General features: G+C 40.0%; 2 protein-coding genes across 3 annotated transcripts in view; one reads left to right on the top strand and one right to left on the bottom strand.

Annotated features, from left to right (window-relative positions):
• Positions 1 to 12,834, top strand: part of GLDC (glycine decarboxylase) — a 39,699-nt gene extending 26,865 nt beyond the window's left edge. Inside the window, exons 17-25 of the mRNA XM_072359220.1 lie at positions 2,674 to 2,799; positions 4,255 to 4,404; positions 4,862 to 4,974; positions 5,619 to 5,760; positions 6,706 to 6,817; positions 8,105 to 8,200; positions 10,272 to 10,444; positions 11,103 to 11,183; positions 12,199 to 12,834. Coding sequence (XP_072215321.1) covers positions 2,674 to 2,799; positions 4,255 to 4,404; positions 4,862 to 4,974; positions 5,619 to 5,760; positions 6,706 to 6,817; positions 8,105 to 8,200; positions 10,272 to 10,444; positions 11,103 to 11,183; positions 12,199 to 12,342 — 1,137 coding nt within the window. The 3' untranslated portion in view covers positions 12,343 to 12,834. The remainder of the gene's footprint in view (positions 1 to 2,673; positions 2,800 to 4,254; positions 4,405 to 4,861; positions 4,975 to 5,618; positions 5,761 to 6,705; positions 6,818 to 8,104; positions 8,201 to 10,271; positions 10,445 to 11,102; positions 11,184 to 12,198) is intronic.
• A 3,010-nt stretch (positions 12,835 to 15,844) lies between these two features.
• UHRF2 (ubiquitin like with PHD and ring finger domains 2) overlaps positions 15,845 to 17,790 on the bottom strand; it is a 75,405-nt gene continuing 73,459 nt past the window's right edge. For both annotated transcript variants that reach the window (XM_072359230.1, XM_072359231.1), the window contains exons 15-16: positions 17,339 to 17,437; positions 15,845 to 16,476 (exon numbers count right to left, since the gene is read on the bottom strand). In XM_072359230.1, the coding sequence (XP_072215331.1) occupies positions 16,330 to 16,476; positions 17,339 to 17,437 (246 nt within the window). In that variant the 3' untranslated portion in view covers positions 15,845 to 16,329. The remainder of the gene's footprint in view (positions 16,477 to 17,338; positions 17,438 to 17,790) is intronic.

The raw sequence follows: 17,790 nt of genomic DNA, 5'->3' as shown, positions 1-17,790 counted from the left end.
TACTGTTCTGTGTGAGCTACCTTGTGGAGACGAGGATTACACCTCACTTTTCTCCTCAGCTGTTGATCTGTCCAGCTTTCTTGCATGAGCTCTTGAGTTTTTTGTACATCCTTATATCAGATGTTTGATTTTATTATTTAACATCTTAGGCTTGTTACTGTGTGTGTGGAACCTGTTTTGGTACTGGTGAAAAAGTGAAGAATTTATTGTTGAGGTGACAGAGAAACGTGCCCCTAGAAGGTTGAACCCTGGGGCTGTCAGGAGATGGGAAGATTTGGGCTTCTGCCTCATGCTGCAGGCACCTCTGATAACTTGGTGTTGTATGCCCGAATGGGCTTGTGGTCCCAGCTCCCAGCTGCTTGTACTGTTTTGTGCCTATCCAGCCTCCATGTAGGCCTGTCAGAGCAACAGTGTAGGCAGGCCACAGAGTCTGATGGCACCACGTTTGAGACAAGACCCATTAATAGGAATCACCTCTATCTAGGCTCATCCACTTCTGGACTATTTAAACTGCTTCAAATAAATTTCTATAAAATATGTGAAGATAGCCTTTCTTCTCAAGCTCCACAAAGTTGTGGATGAGTAATGGAAAACAGTTTTCAGTTATAATCTTCAGTTGGTAATGCTAGATTCAGAAGTCTTAATTTTTATTCTCTCCAATACTATCTACCTGAAACTTTGACCTCAAGGGATCACTTCTCATCTGTACCATTGCAGCCTGATAAGAGAGAGTTCTTGTAAACCTAAGTGGTGATATAGCTGTAGTTAACCCCAAAGACAAACCAGTTCTTTCTAAACACTGTGTTTAATAGATTTTTTAAAATTCAAACTATTTTAAAGAGAAAATACCCAGAGATTTGCACGGGTGCTGCTTTTGTCTACAGCATTTATTCAGCCTTCCTTTGTGGTGATGCTTTTCTTTAACTATGCTATTTTGGAATCACCTTTTTGGTCATTAAATGACATAAGTACCTGTAACTACCTGATGGCTCCATTTTATCTGTTTCACTTCAGAAGGCTGCTATGTATGCAATGCAAAGAAAGTCTTGTATAGGCATTTGAAATTTAAAGCAGTAGTGAAAAGGGGAATGTTGTATGGCAGAGCTTGTGCTGGTAGGCAGCCTGATCTCTGTTCTAGGCACATAAAAAGGCAGCAGAAGAAGGTCTAAAGTGCTTAAGGTTAAAGTCACTGCTATGAGTCATTACTACCACTACAGCATTTATTACATGACTCTATAGCATCACTGCTTTCTGTGAATTAGCGTCTGTTCTTGTAAATACCAAATTTAAGATCTGTTTCATTTCACACCCATTTCTTTCCATACATTAACCATATTAGAGAAAGTAGAGGCGTTTTCACAAGCTCCTTCTGCAAAACATACACAGTGTGTGCTAAGAGACTAGTTGGGTTTGTTTGTTTGTTTGTTTTCTACTGTTTTGCTTTCTTATTTTGTTTGTTTTGCAATGTAGGAAAGTAAACTGAAGCAGCTGATCAAGCTTCTTGCAGTCATCCTCATTTGAATCTGGTGCCCTCTTCTGGAAAAAAAAAGGCCAACAACCTTACGTTCAATTAAGCTCACATCTGTTTGCTTTGTAGTCTAATCAATAACTTCTGAATCCAGCAGCTGCAGATACAACCCAGCAGCACTGGGTAGCAATCTAAACTTAAGATTACCATTTAAACTTACTGTGGATGTGTCACAGTGGATGTATCACCAGTGGAGCCAGGATTTTTGTATTTCTTTCAGCACAGCTGCACAGTGAAACACTGTTATTTCAATGCAAAAAGGGCAAATATCCATCTGCTGAAATTGGGTGCTTAGAAGCTTGAAATGGCTTTCAAAGTAATCAGCGCTTGTCTTAGCATCTCCTCAGAGCATGAGGTTTAGGTCACAGTGCAGTTCTTTGTAAGATCATTCAAACAAACAAACAAAAAACCCCAGCCAACAACCTTGCTGTTAGTTATTTAATACAGCCAATTTTGAGTAACTTAATGAACTTTGGTAAATTAATCCTCTTAAGAGAGTTGTAATAGGCAAATATTTTAATATAGTCATTTGATAGAAGCAGTGAGCTTCTTTAAAAACAAAAAACAAAACAAAAGGTGTATTTATTGACTTTAGAATGGATGGAGTTCCTGATAAGTGTCTGCGAACTCTGGATCTCTGTTTTCCTAATTGTCACCAATAAGACTGACAATTTATATAGGTAAAACCCCTTCCATTTCTCTCTCTCGCTCTCTCTTTTTTTTTTCCTTTTTTTCACTGAGTTGTACAGAGGCTGCCTGAAACTTGTTAGTTATAATTAAAAAAAAATAGCAATAGAGAAGGAAATGCTTCAGTCAGTTGGGATTTAGTGGAAGGTGAAAATAAAAGTCTCTGACCAAAAAAGAAAAAAAGTCTCTGAAATTATGTTCTGGAAACACAGTCGTAAACATGATCTATAGAACAAAGGAAACTTCGTTTTCCTAATGGGTGTTTCAATGCTTCTGCCTGGTTTCTCCAAAGAAAACTAAGTTGCAAACTTTGATGCAAGTAGCAGTTCTCTGGTAAGCATTTCCTTTCTCTCCCTTTTAAAAACTGTGGTAAGGAGCTGGTGCTGAGTATGAGCCGTAATACTTAAAGACTTGTATAACTGGCTGTACTATAGAATCTGCTTCTTTTTCCTCCCAAGGTTTGCCTTATTCCTAGATCTGCTCATGGTACAAATCCAGCAAGTGCACAAATGGCAGGAATGAAGATTCAGCCAATTGAAGTGGATAAAAATGGGAGCATTGATATCTCCCATTTAAAAGCAATGGTGAGTATTTAATCACCTTTAATGTTCAAGGCAGGAACGCTTCTTCTCCTCAACAGGTAACAGTTTTTGCAGCCAAATTGGATATTTGTTTGAGAGAAAATCAGGCAGAAAATAGTGAATATGTACTTGAAAAGAATAAGTCTCTTTCTTTCTTTCTTTCTTTCTTTCTTTCTTTCTTTCTTTCTTTCTTTCTTTCTTTCTTTCTTTCTTTCTTTCTTTCTTTCTTTCTTTCTTTCTTTCTTTCTTTCTTTCTTTCTTTCTTTCTTTCTTTCTTTCTTTCTTTCTTTCTTTCTTTCTTTCTTTCTTTCTTTCTTTCTTTCTTTCTTTCTTCCTTTCTTCCTTTCTTCCTTTCTTCCTTTCTTCCTTTCTTCCTTTCTTCCTTTCTTCCTTTCTTCCTTTCTTCCTTTCTTCCTTTCTTCCTTTCTTCCTTTCTTCCTTTCTTCCTTTCTTCCTTCCTTCCTTCCTTCCTTCCTTCCTTCCTTCCTTCCTTCCTTCCTTCCTTCCTTCCTTCCTTCCTTCCTTCCTTCCTTCCTTCCTTCCTTCCTTCCTTCCTTCCTTCCTTCCTTCCTTCCTTCCTTCCTTCCTTCCTTCCTTCCTTCCTTCCTTCCTTCCTTCCTTCCTTCCTTCCTTCCTTCCTTCCTTCCTTCCTTCCTTCCTTCCTTCCTTCCTTCCCTCCTTCCCTCCTTCCCTCCTTCCCTCCTTCCCTCCTTCCCTCCTTCCCTCCTTCCCTCCTTCCCTCCTTCCTTCCTTCCTTCCTATTTTTTTCTCATTCAGATACAAGCCATGTGACTTGCAAGATTTCCTTTAATTTGAGGGTCTTTTGTGCAGGAGTGGCTCAGTGAGTCTTTCCACACAGTGGGCTCTTTTACAGTAAAACTTTTCCATCTGCCTTTAGTATTTGAAATGAATGGAGCATGTTTGTGAGGCTGAGACATTTCAGTCTGTAGTGTAGCCTTCACTTGGTTAAATTCAAGAGCACCTCTGCTAGGGAGGGTGTTGCTAGGCAACTTTTCTTTACTTTTGTGAGTAGATTTGCTGCAGGTGAATCCTGGGAATCCAAGGGATTAGCAGGACACATTTCTAAAAATACATATTTGAGCAGCTTCTTATGGTAGTAATAGATCTATGCTGCTGAAAGCAAGGATGTAACCTGTGGGTGACATTACCGTGAAGAGTAAAGTGTTTCACAGGGTTTGTTTAAAAGTCTCAGAAGCGTCTGCATTTTGTCTTCTCGCACCATGCTTCTGCAATTTCTGACCTATCAAGAAAAGGCTCTTTTTGTATAGGAAAATGAGAGCCACTACTTTTTGCTTACTTAGGCTACATGCTGACAGTCTCACTTCTCATGCTTAAAACACCACATGACATTAGCAAAGTGCTCTCATAGATGTCTTGACTTGAAGAAGCTTTATGAGCCTCAGTGAACTTTTCCTCTGTCTTCCTCCCTGCCTCCAGGTGGACAAGCACAAAGAGAACTTGGCAGCCATCATGATCACATACCCTTCCACCAATGGTGTGTTTGAAGAGGAGATTGGAGATGTGTGTGATCTGATTCACAAACATGGCGGCCAGGTTTACCTGGATGGAGCAAATATGAATGCCCAGGTATATGGTCTTCTAGGCAGATACAGTACAATTTAGCCCGTAGTTTCTCTGGAAAAATAACGTATCATGGCAGCATTCAGTTCAGACTATAACTTCATTATAAGATGGCGGAGGGCTCAGGGGAGGCAGTGAGGATTCCTTGAATAGTAATAGGAGTTAGTTGCTGGTGTAACTTTTGTTTATGTAAGTTTACTCTGAAATATGTTACAAGATCTATGAATTCTTCAATGAAAATGACTTAGCCTGCCTCATGTTTGTCAGAGGCATTCTTTAAACATGAATGAGAATATCTAAAGCAAAAATCTCACTGTGTTTGCATCAATACTTGTTTGTGATGCATCATGTTAAAGGAAAATGAGAAAATGTGTAACATCTCTTACAGTGTAATTTTCTTGAGGGCAGTAGCTGGTCTTTCAATGCCAGGAGATCAGTTCACATACACATATTCACTTCACAGGTGGGTCTGTGTCGTCCTGGAGATTATGGCTCTGATGTCTCTCACTTAAACCTTCACAAAACCTTTTGCATTCCCCATGGAGGAGGAGGACCTGGAATGGGACCAATTGGAGTGTAAGTATATCTTAATAAGATTTTTTTAAGGAATTTATTTAAGGAAAATAAATCCAGAATGCAAACAAACAAAATCCCTTGATGAATTCATTGACAGTTCCCTTAAGTATAGAGCCATTCATGTGAGAAGTATATTGCTGTTTGTAAACTTTAGTCCTTCTCCCAGATAATCATGTCATAGCATCGTGTGCTGATCTGTTGAATGATGAGGCTCACAAGTATTTGCAAGCCCTGACTGCATGTTGGCCCTTACTATGTGTGGGCAGACCCTGCTCAGCAGTATGGTTTTTGGATAAATACAGAGCTGATCTGTGGGCTTTGAGGACCAATACTGTATACAGCCCACTGAAATGGTGGACGAAAATCTTGATCCTATTCTAATTTTATTGTTAAAAAATATGTATTTATCTTGTTCTTTTGAAATAGCATTTTTATTTGGATAGCTGCATGAGTATCTTGCGATGGTCTGTAAAATGAGTACCATCCTCCATAGCCACTAGTTAGGCTACTGCATTTTATGCAGAAGAAGACACTGACCAGACCTCCTAGAGGACTGTGTTTAAAAGGAAGCGGAAGAGAATCTCATCAGGAATGGTAACACAGCAGCACATATTTATGTTCTAAGGTCAATCGTTTTGTTTTAGGAAGAAACATTTGGCTCCCTACTTGCCTACCCATCCTGTCATCAAAATTCAGACGGATAAGGATGCTTGTCCTTTGGGCACTGTCAGTGCTGCACCTTGGGGTTCCAGTGCCATATTGCCCATTTCCTGGGTGTATATCAAGGTTTGTAGACTTCTTTTTTTTAAGGAGTATCAGCTGAAGGTCTGTTTCTCTTTCAGAAGATCTGAGTACCTCTACCACTGGAATTACATAGACGGTTTAAGTGCAGCGCTTCATGTGCTGTTGACAGAGAGTCCAGCGCACCCATGGTAGAAAAGCCTATTGCCATCTGTTACAATTATTAATATGGCAGGATGGCAGTAATGTATCTATACAGCCTGCTTCATTCTTCTGACTCTTCTTGGTAATAATTCTTGAGACAAGTAGACTTGTGGACAAGTGTTCACAAGCAGGCTACTATCAGGCTTGTCCCTCTGCTGTCTCTGACAGTAAATTTTTGTTTATAAGCTGGTTGGAAACTACTTCTTTTCCCTGTTGTTCCATATAAAGAGAGAACTGCACAGGCTGCTCTCTGTCAGCCTGACTCAAGGGAAGTCAAACACTAATTCCAGCCCTTACGTTTGGCAGTACCTTACCAGAGAAATAAGTATCCATCTGTGTTCAGATGGCTCTGAGCTTTGTTAATGCACAGTTTCCCCTGTGATATGACACCAAAGCAGTGTCTGTTCAGGCAGCAGAGGCTGCTTTTCAGGCAGCTCTGTGGGTGCTCTTTGCCTGGAGGTGCAGGCAGTGGGGGCAGCACAGGCAGATAGAAGCCACTTGATGAAATTCACCAGTCCTGCTCTCTTCGTTTCAAAGCTACTCCATTTCTGGAGTTGGGTTGTTCACCTGTTTACTTTCCACACATACTCTTAGGCCAACGAGCATTCTAACAAGCCATGTCTTCCTTGTGATTTCCTGTGAGTCCAGTGTGGAAATCTGCAGTATCAGTGTGCTGCCATGAATGAGCCACATCTTCCCACTCTGTCGTGTTTGTCGGGATAAGAACATACTTACCTTGCTTGAGAATGTTTTTAGAACTGTTTCTTCATGTTGTTCCTGTTTCAGACAATGGGAGCAAAAGGTCTTAAACATGCTTCTGAGATCGCTATATTAAATGCAAACTACATGGCAAAGAGGCTAGAGAAACACTACAAAATCCTTTTCAGAGGAGTAAGAGGCAAGTAGCGGGCTATTTGATTTCCTCTTCAAAGCTCTTTTCAAAATGTTTTGTGTAAAAGTTGGCTTGCAGTATGGCTCTTACCTAATGCTATGTGGCAGCTGAATCTCAGTCCTCTCCTGGTGCTGTACACAAGGAGAGGAAGAGCCCACTACAGCTTCTGTGGAGATGTTGCAATTGAACAGAGATAGCTGGAGGCAGAGGTAAAAAAAAGCCTTTTTTTGTAGTTAGATGAAATGGTGGCAGAAGATGGGGTAAGCCTTGGAAAATCAAACTGTTCTCCTTGAAGTCTAATAGTTAAATTAATGACACAGTAGAAAAAGAGGATGCAACTATGTCAGGCCTCCAAGCCTCCCCTAACCTCTCTACATCCCACATAACAACGTAAGAATTCAATTTTTGGAATTAAACTTTCCCTTACACACAATCCACTGAGAAAAATAATAGTAATAATAATAATTTCTATCCTCATTTTGTTACTCTGGTTTACAAGGAGGATGAGAATCTCCTTGACAATGGGAGACGCTTCAGCTACATTCCAGTTCCCTGATACAACTCTCCTGTCCTGTAAGAGTAGGGAATAAGAGAGGACACAATTACCTGTCTGTTGCAGTAGACCATCATAACTATCATAAAATGCAGTTTTGCTTGCTAAAGCCAAGTGGCACCAGAGAAAACTTGAGTACAGTACTTACACAGTTGAAAATATGTTGATTGAATTTAAAAGTACACACTGACTAAACCTGCAGGTTGCATTTTAGGATAATATGTTATTTCCTCACAGAAGTAAAGAAAAAATTTCAGATTTTGAAGGATTCACTAAAGAAATGTAACAGAGTTCTTCAGAATTGTGGCTTTAGGTAACTTTGGTCTTTAGCCTCTCTATAATAACAGACATGAACTTTTCTCTGATGTAACATGAAATCAGTTCTCTTTTATGTGGCTAAATTGCAAAAGTCTGTGACCCAAATGATGCTGGGCTACAGACAAATCCATTTATTTATCACAGAGCTTACAGATGACATGAGCTACTTTGACTGCCCTCTTCTGTACATCTTGGAAAATGAGGCCTCTTAAGCTCATGTGGGTCCTGGAGGAAGAGTTTTCAAATACTGGGTTGTGTATCTCTTAACCTGATCATGTCTCTGGGTAGAGATTTTGACAAAGCAGATATTTTGTAGTTGGTCTTTTTGTCATATTATACACAAAACCAATGAGGGTAGATGGCTCAGTAGATTGCATTATTCTCCCAACAAGTAAACACAGTGCACATTGTTTTCCTTACAGGTTACGTAGCCCACGAATTCATTTTGGATACAAGACCTTTCAAAAAAACAGCAAACATTGAAGCTGTGGATCTTGCTAAGCGACTTCAGGATTATGGTTAGTCAAATACCTTCTAAATAACCTAAATGAGAAATTCACAAATATTTTCTGAAGGGTTCTCAAAACATTCTAGTCTTGTGCTTATGGATGATGAATCTGCCTTGATCATCTCATCATTTTTTTCCACATGCTCATTAAGAGCTTAGTGAGCTTTTGCATCCATGAATTTGTAATAACTACTGAAGAATTTGCTGCTTCTTCCCCACCTTAGTAAACTGCCCTCCAGATTTGTCATTACGTGACTGGTTGGGTATTCCAAGGTTGTTTTTGGTGTGCTTGCTCTGAAGAATATGATCTGCAGCTTAAAGGATGTGTTTAGCAGCAGTGCAGGAAAGAAATGATAACAAGCAACCTTCTGTTTTCTTTCTTCATCTCCTACTGCACAAATCTGTATTAATCTTGCACTGGCATATGATAGGAAGGCGTAGGGACCAAACACTGAAGTGAGCAGCAGGGAATGGAAATAAACCTGGATAGTGGGGCTGTGCAGCCTGGAGAAGTCTTTGAGGTGACCTGATAGCAGCCTTTCTGTATCTAAAGGGGAGTTACAGGAAAGAAGGGGACAGACTCTTTAGGAGGGTCTGTGGTGACAGAACAAGGGGAAATGGTTTCAAGCATTAAGAGGGTAGATTTAGGTTGGATATAAGGAAAAAGCCTTTTAGAGTGAGGCACTGGAACAGGTTGCCCAGAGATGTGTTTGCTGCTCCAATCCTGGGGACTTTGAAGGCCACATTGGGTCAGGCCCTGGGCAATGTGATCTAGCTGTGGATGTCCTTGTTTGTTGCAGGGGAGTTGGACTACATGAACTTTAATGATCCCTTCCAACTCTGATTCTGCAGGCCAATCAGTCTCACCTCTTTGCCTGGCACAATCAAGGAGCAGCACTTCCTGAATGCACATGAAAAATGATGAGGCTTCACCAAGGGCAAGTCATGCCTGACAAAATTGGTGGCCTTTTATAATAGGGTTACAGTATCAGTGGATAAAGGAAGAGCTAGTGATGCTATCTACCTGGACTTGTGCAAAGTGTTTGACATCCTGCACAATATCCTGGACACCAAATTGGAGAAAAATGGATTTGGTGGATGGACTACTCACTGGATAAGGAATTGGCTGGATTGTTGCACTCAGAGTGTTGCAGTCAATGGCTCAGTGTCCAAGAGGAGACCAGTGACAAGTGGTGTTCCTTAGGGATCAGTGCTGGGACCGGTGTTATTTAACATCTTTGTAGTGGATGTGGACAGTGGGATCAAGTTGTTAGCAAGTTTGCAGCCACCACCCAGCTGGGTGGTGCAGTTGACATGCCAGAGGGAAGGGATGCTATCCAGAGGGACCTGGGCAGGCGTGAGAAGTGGGCCCATGCCAATCTCATGAAGACAAAGTTTGGAGGCTGGAGCACCTCCCCTACAAGACAGGCTGAGAGAACCTTCAGCCTGGAGAAGAGAAGGCTCCAAGGAGACACTGTAGTGGCCTTCCAGTACCTGGAGCTGGGGAGGGACTTTTTATAAGGGCATGTAGGGACAGGATGAGAGGAAATGGTTTTAAACTGGAAGAGAGTAGATTTAGACTAGGTATTGGGAAGAAATTCTTTACTGTAAGAGTGGTGAGACACTGGATCAGGTTGCACAGAGAGGCTGTGAATGTCCCCTCCCTGGAAGCATTCAAGGCCAGGCTGGAATGGGGCTTTGGGCTACCTGCTCTAGAGGAAGGTGTGCCTGCCTATAGCAGGGGGGTTGAAGTTACATGATCTTAAAGGTCCCTTCCAAACCAAAACATACTGCAATACTATTGAAATAATCTGTGTTTAGCTAAAAGCTAACAGAGCAAGAAGTGCAGATTTTAAGATAATTTCATTATCGGTGTATAACTTTAAACCCTTTTGTAAATAACACAGCAAAAGTGTCTTTTGATTTAGGAGAATTAAGATACTTGAAAATCTGGCTGTGCGCTACCAGTCCATGTGTTCACTCCTGTAAAGATCATAGAAAGGGCTTAATTTTGAATCCATTGCTAGCTGGTGAACGTATTGGCTCATGACCTGTTGTCAGTGACTGGATTCTGTTTTCAGGTTTTCATGCTCCAACCATGTCCTGGCCAGTGGCAGGGACTCTCATGATTGAACCAACAGAGTCTGAAGACAAGGCAGAGCTGGACAGGTTTTGTGATGCAATGATCAGTATTCGACAGGAAATTGCTGAGATAGAGGAGGGCAGGATGGACCCCCAGGTTAACCCTCTAAAGGTAAGATGGCAGGTAGAGCAAGTTAGCAGCTTAACTCTTGAGAGTTAATTTGAGACCATTTGAGCCCCTGTCCTGGTCTTTCTGTATCCCAGAAAATAGGTGCGTGGCAGTGAAGTAGCATAAGGTTGCACATTAATGTCTTGAAATTCTTTAGAAATCCTGAAAGTTCTCAAAACCCAGAATTCTGAATTTTAAAGTAAAAGCTCAGTATATGATCTCTAGTTTTGGGCACCATCTTAAATTAGTCAAGGAGTGGGGCTTACTTGTTTAAGAAAGGAAGTGAAATGACCTTAAAACTAACAGTAAAATGAAGACCAGATGAATTACTTAAGCAACTATGGCACAATACTGCTACAGGCTCGAGTTCTGGTTAACTGTTGTGAGGCTGCACTGAATCTTGAAATACTGAGGGAATGTAGTGAAAAGCTGGAAGCACGTTCACATCTTGGGTGATGTTGTTGAGCAAAGTGGAATGAATAGGTACTCTTTTAGATCCACTCTTTTTTTTCCCCCTGTGATATATTGTATCTATCTCAAGGAGATATCAGAGGTAATCTGGGTTATTTTTATGTAATAATGTGAATCTTAAGGAAGATTCACACGGATATGTTCAATTGAATCCAGTAATTTCATGTTGTACACGCCTTTCTGCTTGCAGATGTCACCACATACTCTAAACTGTGTCACTTCTTCAAAGTGGGATCGCCCTTATTCCCGAGAAGTGGCAGCATTCCCACTGGTGAGTAAACGATGGAATGTCAGTGATGTGGTAATGTATGAATTTGCTTTCTGCTCTGTGGTTTTCTGGTCTATTGCAGAAGAACGAGTCTGGTAGGAATAAACACTTCAAAGCTATTTTTACCATTACAGAGTTTGTTTGTGTGAGCCCTACAGCAGTTCTGTAAGTTTTATTTTTCAAGACAAGGAAAAAAAAAACCTCTACACATGAAGGAAACGTGAATTTGGATTTCTAATGTCTGCACTTGGATATTGGTTATTATTTGTGGGAAGTGAAGTTACAGCTCCAGTCCCTTCAGTTTGGACATAAGGCACCAGAGCCTCTGAAAACAGACCACATTTAAGGCTCAGCACTCTGCTATGAGGAACTTAGAGGAGGGTTTGGTGAGAGGGAAAGGCAGCACGGTGCAGGCAACACCAATGCAAGTCAGCTGCAGAGAACAGACTGGGGGACTGGGGTGCAATGTATCTGATTTCTTGAGAGCACTGCATAAATCTGCTTCTTAGACAACCTCATTAGTTGTCTAAATGCGCGTAACTTCTCTCACCTGCAGCTGAACTGCACCCGTTTTACACCTACATTATTGCCATGTACTGTTTCAAGGAAGAATAATTGAACTGCCCCCTTATTTTTATTTTACTTTATTTTTTTAATATAAATTATTACAGCATTGAACAGCGCAGGTCCCGATAGTCTTTTTCACTTTTCTTTGGTTTCCTCTTCATTAGCCAGTAATTCAAGGGATCACAGTTCTTGATTATTTCATGTCTGCTCCTTTGCAGGCTTGGGCAGGACAGAGATGCACTTCTTGGAAAATCTAAATGTTCCTTTAACTAACTGCTACTTCTGTTACATGTACCTGTTGACTTTAAGAGACTGAAAATGCGCTGGAGGTTTCACTTCACTCTCCAACATTGGTTGTTCTTAAAGCTCCAGGTGTCTGCTACATATACACACTTGCTTAGCACAACAATTAAAATAATGCCTTTTTTTTTTTTTAAATTTCTGCATTTAGCCTTTTGTGAAGCCTGAAAGCAAGTTTTGGCCCACAGTCGCTCGCATTGATGACATATATGGAGACCAGCATCTGGTTTGTACCTGCCCACCAATGGAAGCCTATGAATCTCCCTTCTCTGAGCAGAAGAGAGCATCTTCGTAACACTGCGTCCAGCAAGTTTCTGAGTCCATCAGGATGGCCTTTTCCTTCCAGACCTGATAGGGGATTTATATACTGTGTATATTTTGGATAATCACCACATTCGTTAATTGAATCACCGCTCAGTCAAAATGTAAATACAATCAGTATAGTAGGTGTGAACAAAATGTGTCTGTTCCTCAGCAGCTGATGTTAATGCCTTGATTCAGCATTTTGTCAGCCTTGTGCTAAAGCTTTGTTAACTCCCAGTTTGTGACATGGCATACAAAACATGGTTGCGAAAATTAGAAGGTGCAGATGTGTGAAGCTGTAGTAACAACCATTAACCGCAGGACTAATTGTTTATATTTTGTAAAAACAGATGAAGTAGGTTGTTTAATTTACTTTGGGTACTACTGGTGGCATTGCTAATGTTAATATTTTGTGCTGTTTTTTTTTTTTTTATCTACCAATGTTAGTATTCTAATAAATTTAAGTATTATTTGGTCAGAATTTAAGTATCATAATCTTTTGCATTGTAACTTTTAAGCTGGTTTTGCATGGAACTGGGGCTTCTGAGACTGAAGTCCTGGTTTATCAGAATTACCACAGCAGTAACAGATACTACATGAAGCAAAATGCTGGCAGAGATTGAGATAAATCTGTCATTAAAAAAAAATGATTAGTTTTGCTGAGTGGTAGCAAACTTACCTTTTTTCTGTATCGCATCAATGCTTCCTTGCAGTTCCATCTAATCTCTCTTATTCCAGAGAAAGTAGGAGACTACTTCTCTAGTATATTGTGAAGTGCGTGGTTTGAGTTAAATCCTGTCTAACAAAGTATTCTCCTTACATCATTCCTCAAACATCTTGTTCTGGATATTGGTTTTGGTGTACTCAGCTTGTTTTGCTTTGTAAGGCTACACCTTGTATAAACACTATTCAAAACCTGAGCTCTAGCCATCCAAGACTACTGATGGTGCACTCTGAGACCAGTGACCTGCTGGTACACATAATGCCATATTCAATTAAGTAGCAAGGTCACAAATGTTAAAGTTCATCTTTTAACCTGTTCCAAGTCATATTTCTATAAAACCTAGCTCTTTAGTTACACTGACAGATAGTGCACTTGACCCCAGCAAGTGCATTTGGAGTAACATGGGTGGTTGGTCTGTGCAGGTTGAGTTGTGCTTGACACAAGTGGGCTCCCATGCAGTGACAGCCCCACGTGGCCATGTGAAGCAGCATTTGGTGAATCAAGAAGCAGGTAACTCTCATGAAAGCACTGCATCTTACAACCAGGAACTACACAACCTCTTCACAAAGGTGTGCACACAGTCATGACCAGGGGCTCTCTCTGAAGGGACACAAACAAGGATAGCGCTTACAGAAGCACCTCAAATACTGCACATCTGGGTCTCTTCAGTTTTGGCTGTGCAACCTTTACATTACTTACCTTAAGACTTTCATGTGGAATTAATAAAACAGAAAAAACTTTAATGACAGATGATAGGAGTGGCTGCCATTAAAGGAAGGTTGGGCCAAGTTGATCTGCACATAGGTCCCAAAACATCTATGTATGGAGAGAATATTAGAATTTTCTAAAGTAGAAGCTACTACTGAAAAAGGCATTTTTCAGGCTACTGATAGAGCAGTGGAGCAGGGGGAGAGATAAAAAGATGTGAAAGACCAAAACACTTGCAGTGTGAGGAAGGGACAGGCATTCTGATCTACCAAGCTAACTCTGCAAAACCTTTCCAAACTACTTTAAATGTTTGGTAGAAGCACTTTTTGATGATGCCAGATGGTGTCTGCTAACTGCGTCTATCACTGTAGCAAGTGATGAACTCCCCACTGTTGTCTTTAAACTGACAAATCTGCAGCTGATGGTAAATTAGCAGTAAACTCAATAACAATGAAGTAATTAACAGAAATCAGAAATAACCACTTTTCCTAGAAGACAAAATTTACTAATTGTTCTGCATTAAAAATAGGTTTTTATAAGATCAGCCTTGGAAACATAAATCTGAACTACTCACCTAGAAAAAACCACTCACATAATTAACACTAAAAATGCTACCAACATTCGTGTTAGGCTGGAGCATTAATTAAAAATCATGTGTTCCTATGCACAGTTTAAGAGCTTTCCCTCTCCAAATGTTGCAAAGGTACTATACATATAATCCTCAATTGGTAAAAGCTATTGAACAGAAAAAAAAGCATCTTTGCTCACTGCAAAAATGCATACCATCATTACAGAGGTTGAATTACATCTGTTTCCCCATAAAAGGCTGAGCTACCCACAGTTTTAAGACACAGTTGTTCAACAGAATATAAGACTGTTTACAGCTCTTATAAGAGTGTATGTGTAATACTAATTTGTCTCCTGAACAAAGAATCCTCATTCTAATAAGCACAGAAAGAGCCAAACTGTTCAACAGAACCTGCACACTTTCTTTTTGTTACATTATGAGAGATACTACCAACATTTGGCATGCTAATGGACCCCTGAGGAGAAAAGTAGGGAGGGTAAGGAGGGAGAGAAGTTCATTTGAATGATGTGAGTAGGCCATTAAACTGACTTTTTGCCATGAAAAAGCCAAACAGCACCAACATCTGAGGAAGTGGTTGGTTATGGATGACCAGACAGCAGTACCCAACTGCACCAGACTGTGGGCGGACTGGCCTTACTGCTCTCTGGTACATGGAGTGCAAACCAGCATCAGCTTTCCTTCAGAAAGATGCTCAGCAGAGACCAGAGCAGCTCTATGACAGCGGCTGCTCTGCAGGAGTATAGATGTTGGGTCGTTCTTTTCTTAACTTTCTTTTTTTTTTTTTTTTAAATCACTAATAAACGAAAGGAATATCAAGCCTAGAAAAAAAAAAGCCACCCACCTAAAGAAAGTATGTAGTAATCTGGAAAAAAACCAACTGTGCTATAAAAGTATAGTTTGCGTAAGAGGATAATAGTGAAAACAAAATTAGCAATTTTTCTGAATCATAAAATATTTAATAAGGTATATTTGGGGGGGGATATATTGTATATAAAATTTCAGATCACAATATGAAGCGATTTGAACCCTCTCTGAGCTCGCACTGCCTTCAATGCTGTGTAGATGTATTGCCACTGATACAAGACCTACTAAAAGCATACAGTTTAACTAATACAGAAGTGGCAGTTCTTTATATGAAATATTTTTTACACAACTAGAGTGTCTTGAATACCCTCTTTAAGTGCAAAAAACACAGATCACTTTACACTAATGCAGCAACAATGCATTCATATTGTTCTCATTAGTCATTAGTAGTCAACTTGCATAAGATACAAGAAAAGCACAATGAAGCTCACAAAAATAGACTAAAAATCAGCCTGTTCTTGCAAAAAAATACAGCATAATGGAAGAAAAAGACAAAAAAGGATTATGCACACCACATAATTTGCTGTTCTTTAATCCAGCTGGCTTAAGTGCTGTTTTTTGCTGTTTTTTGTGGGGTTTTGTTTTGGTTTTGTTGGTTTTCTTTTTTCCTTTTTTTTTTTCTCTTTCTTTTTTCTTTTTATTTTTTTTTCTTTTTTCTTTTTTTTTTTTTTTTTGTAAATCAAACCACACGGACCAGGCACAACTATTATTCAGGAGGCAGTGTGTAGCTAAAAATTCACTAACTTTTTGTCATCCCCATAATTTATTTTCCTCTGTCCTGAGGTAGTTACAAAAAAACAAATCATAAATCAAGCATCAGCTAAGGCCAGTGGGAGCTGAAGCTTTTCATTTTTCTCTTTTAAAAACTATTCATTAACTGGCCCAAACTACCCTTGATGTTAAAAGACAGCCGAGAATTAAGAGATCTCACTACACCAAAAAGATGGCTATGAGGGGAAGAGGGTGAGCTGCTTCAAAATGTGACAACATATTCAGTCCCATCAAGCTGGCTGGTCCACTGTTGAATTTCCCATATTTATTCTCCTTAACTGTCTATAAAGTCACTGGGAGGAGTTCAGAAGGATCTGAGCACATCATCGTCCTTTACTATAACCAGGGAAGAACTGGTCCAACAGGGTCTGCAGTATCTTGTTAGGAGCCATGGTGTAGCCCTTCCCCAGGTCATAACGGCAGGCAGGGCAGGTGAAGACCTCAGCTCTGAAGGAGCGCTGTAAACAGCTCTAGGACAGACAGAGAAGAGGAGTGAATTGTGGGAACTTTCTTTTATACTGACCGCTTCATCAGCCAAAACTAAGGAGTTACTATAAACCAAACACACAATTTTCTGTACTTCCAGAAAAAAAAAGTAATTACTATGCCCCTTGGGGTACAACTTTGCCTATGTGACTAAAGTAATCTAAGAAAAGAACTTTGAAACATGGAGCCTGGGAAGGATTAAAAGACAACACTGCTGACATTCCCATTAATGTCTTCCTGTGAATCAGAGCCACAACTGCAGCTGCTTTTTTTTCTAGCACCCTTGTTAGACAGCAGCTGTACTCCAGACATTCCCATCAAGCTGAAGGTGAATGTATATACGGGTTGTAGTGCTTAAGACACAGCCTCCACCCAGGAAGACTCAGCTGTGCTTTAAAGACATATTCAGAGTGATACAGTAGTTTCAAATTAGCCCAAATAATTTTCTGGTATTTACTCTGCATCCTTTAAACAGCACTTGGTTAAAATGTTACACACTTTCAGGATCTGCCTTTAATTCCTTAACTACAAAAAGTTCCTTTACTGTTACTCTATCAACATCTGACTCCTGGGCCAAAACAACTCCCAACATACCTCTTCTGATCACATTGGAATGACTGCAATGCTAAACCCAACTCGTTGTGTCTGGATTTATACAAAGCTCAGTCCCACTCTTTATTACATAAAATTAAGATTACATGGCAATCACCGAAGGCAAACATGCAGCAAGTTATTGCCCAGAGTGCTAAGCAATAATTATCGTCTTTCTAAAACACGTTTTGGCCCCAGTGTCTGTAGTGTCAGAGCCAAGAAGACAGCCCAGAGCACAACCAAGCTTATTCTTACTTTACAGACGTTGTGGAGGCACTCTGTTGTCACTGGCTGGTAAACCAGCTCCTGGCAGCAGACACACATAAAGGATTGTTCCAGTTTCTTCAGAAAATTCTAATGTAGGGCAAAGGAATAAAAAAGACAAACTATTAAAAGGCACGCCAAAAAAAACCACAACAACCCACAAACAAAAGTATTTTTATTTTAACTATATATGTTTTATATAAAACTATTTTGCCCAACTTTGGTAATTACTATATACATTTAAATTGTTTATGAGTTTTTGCATGAAATTCAACTCTTGGATCTAAGCTGAAGAAGTGATAAAATTGATTTGCCTCTGAAAATGTGTGAAACGCATGGATTAACTCACAAGACTCTTGTGTAACACTGCTGTTCCCTTCCCAAACTCACTTACCAGTAAGTAAAAAGATTACAGAATTACTGTAAGTTGCTAAGCTTGATTT

The sequence above is a fragment of the Excalfactoria chinensis genome, chromosome Z, assembly GCF_039878825.1.
Source record: "Excalfactoria chinensis isolate bCotChi1 chromosome Z, bCotChi1.hap2, whole genome shotgun sequence".
Lineage (NCBI taxonomy): Eukaryota > Metazoa > Chordata > Aves > Galliformes > Phasianidae > Excalfactoria > Excalfactoria chinensis.
Note: the sequence above shows the minus strand (reverse complement) of the source record. Positions and strands in the feature narration are given on the sequence as shown.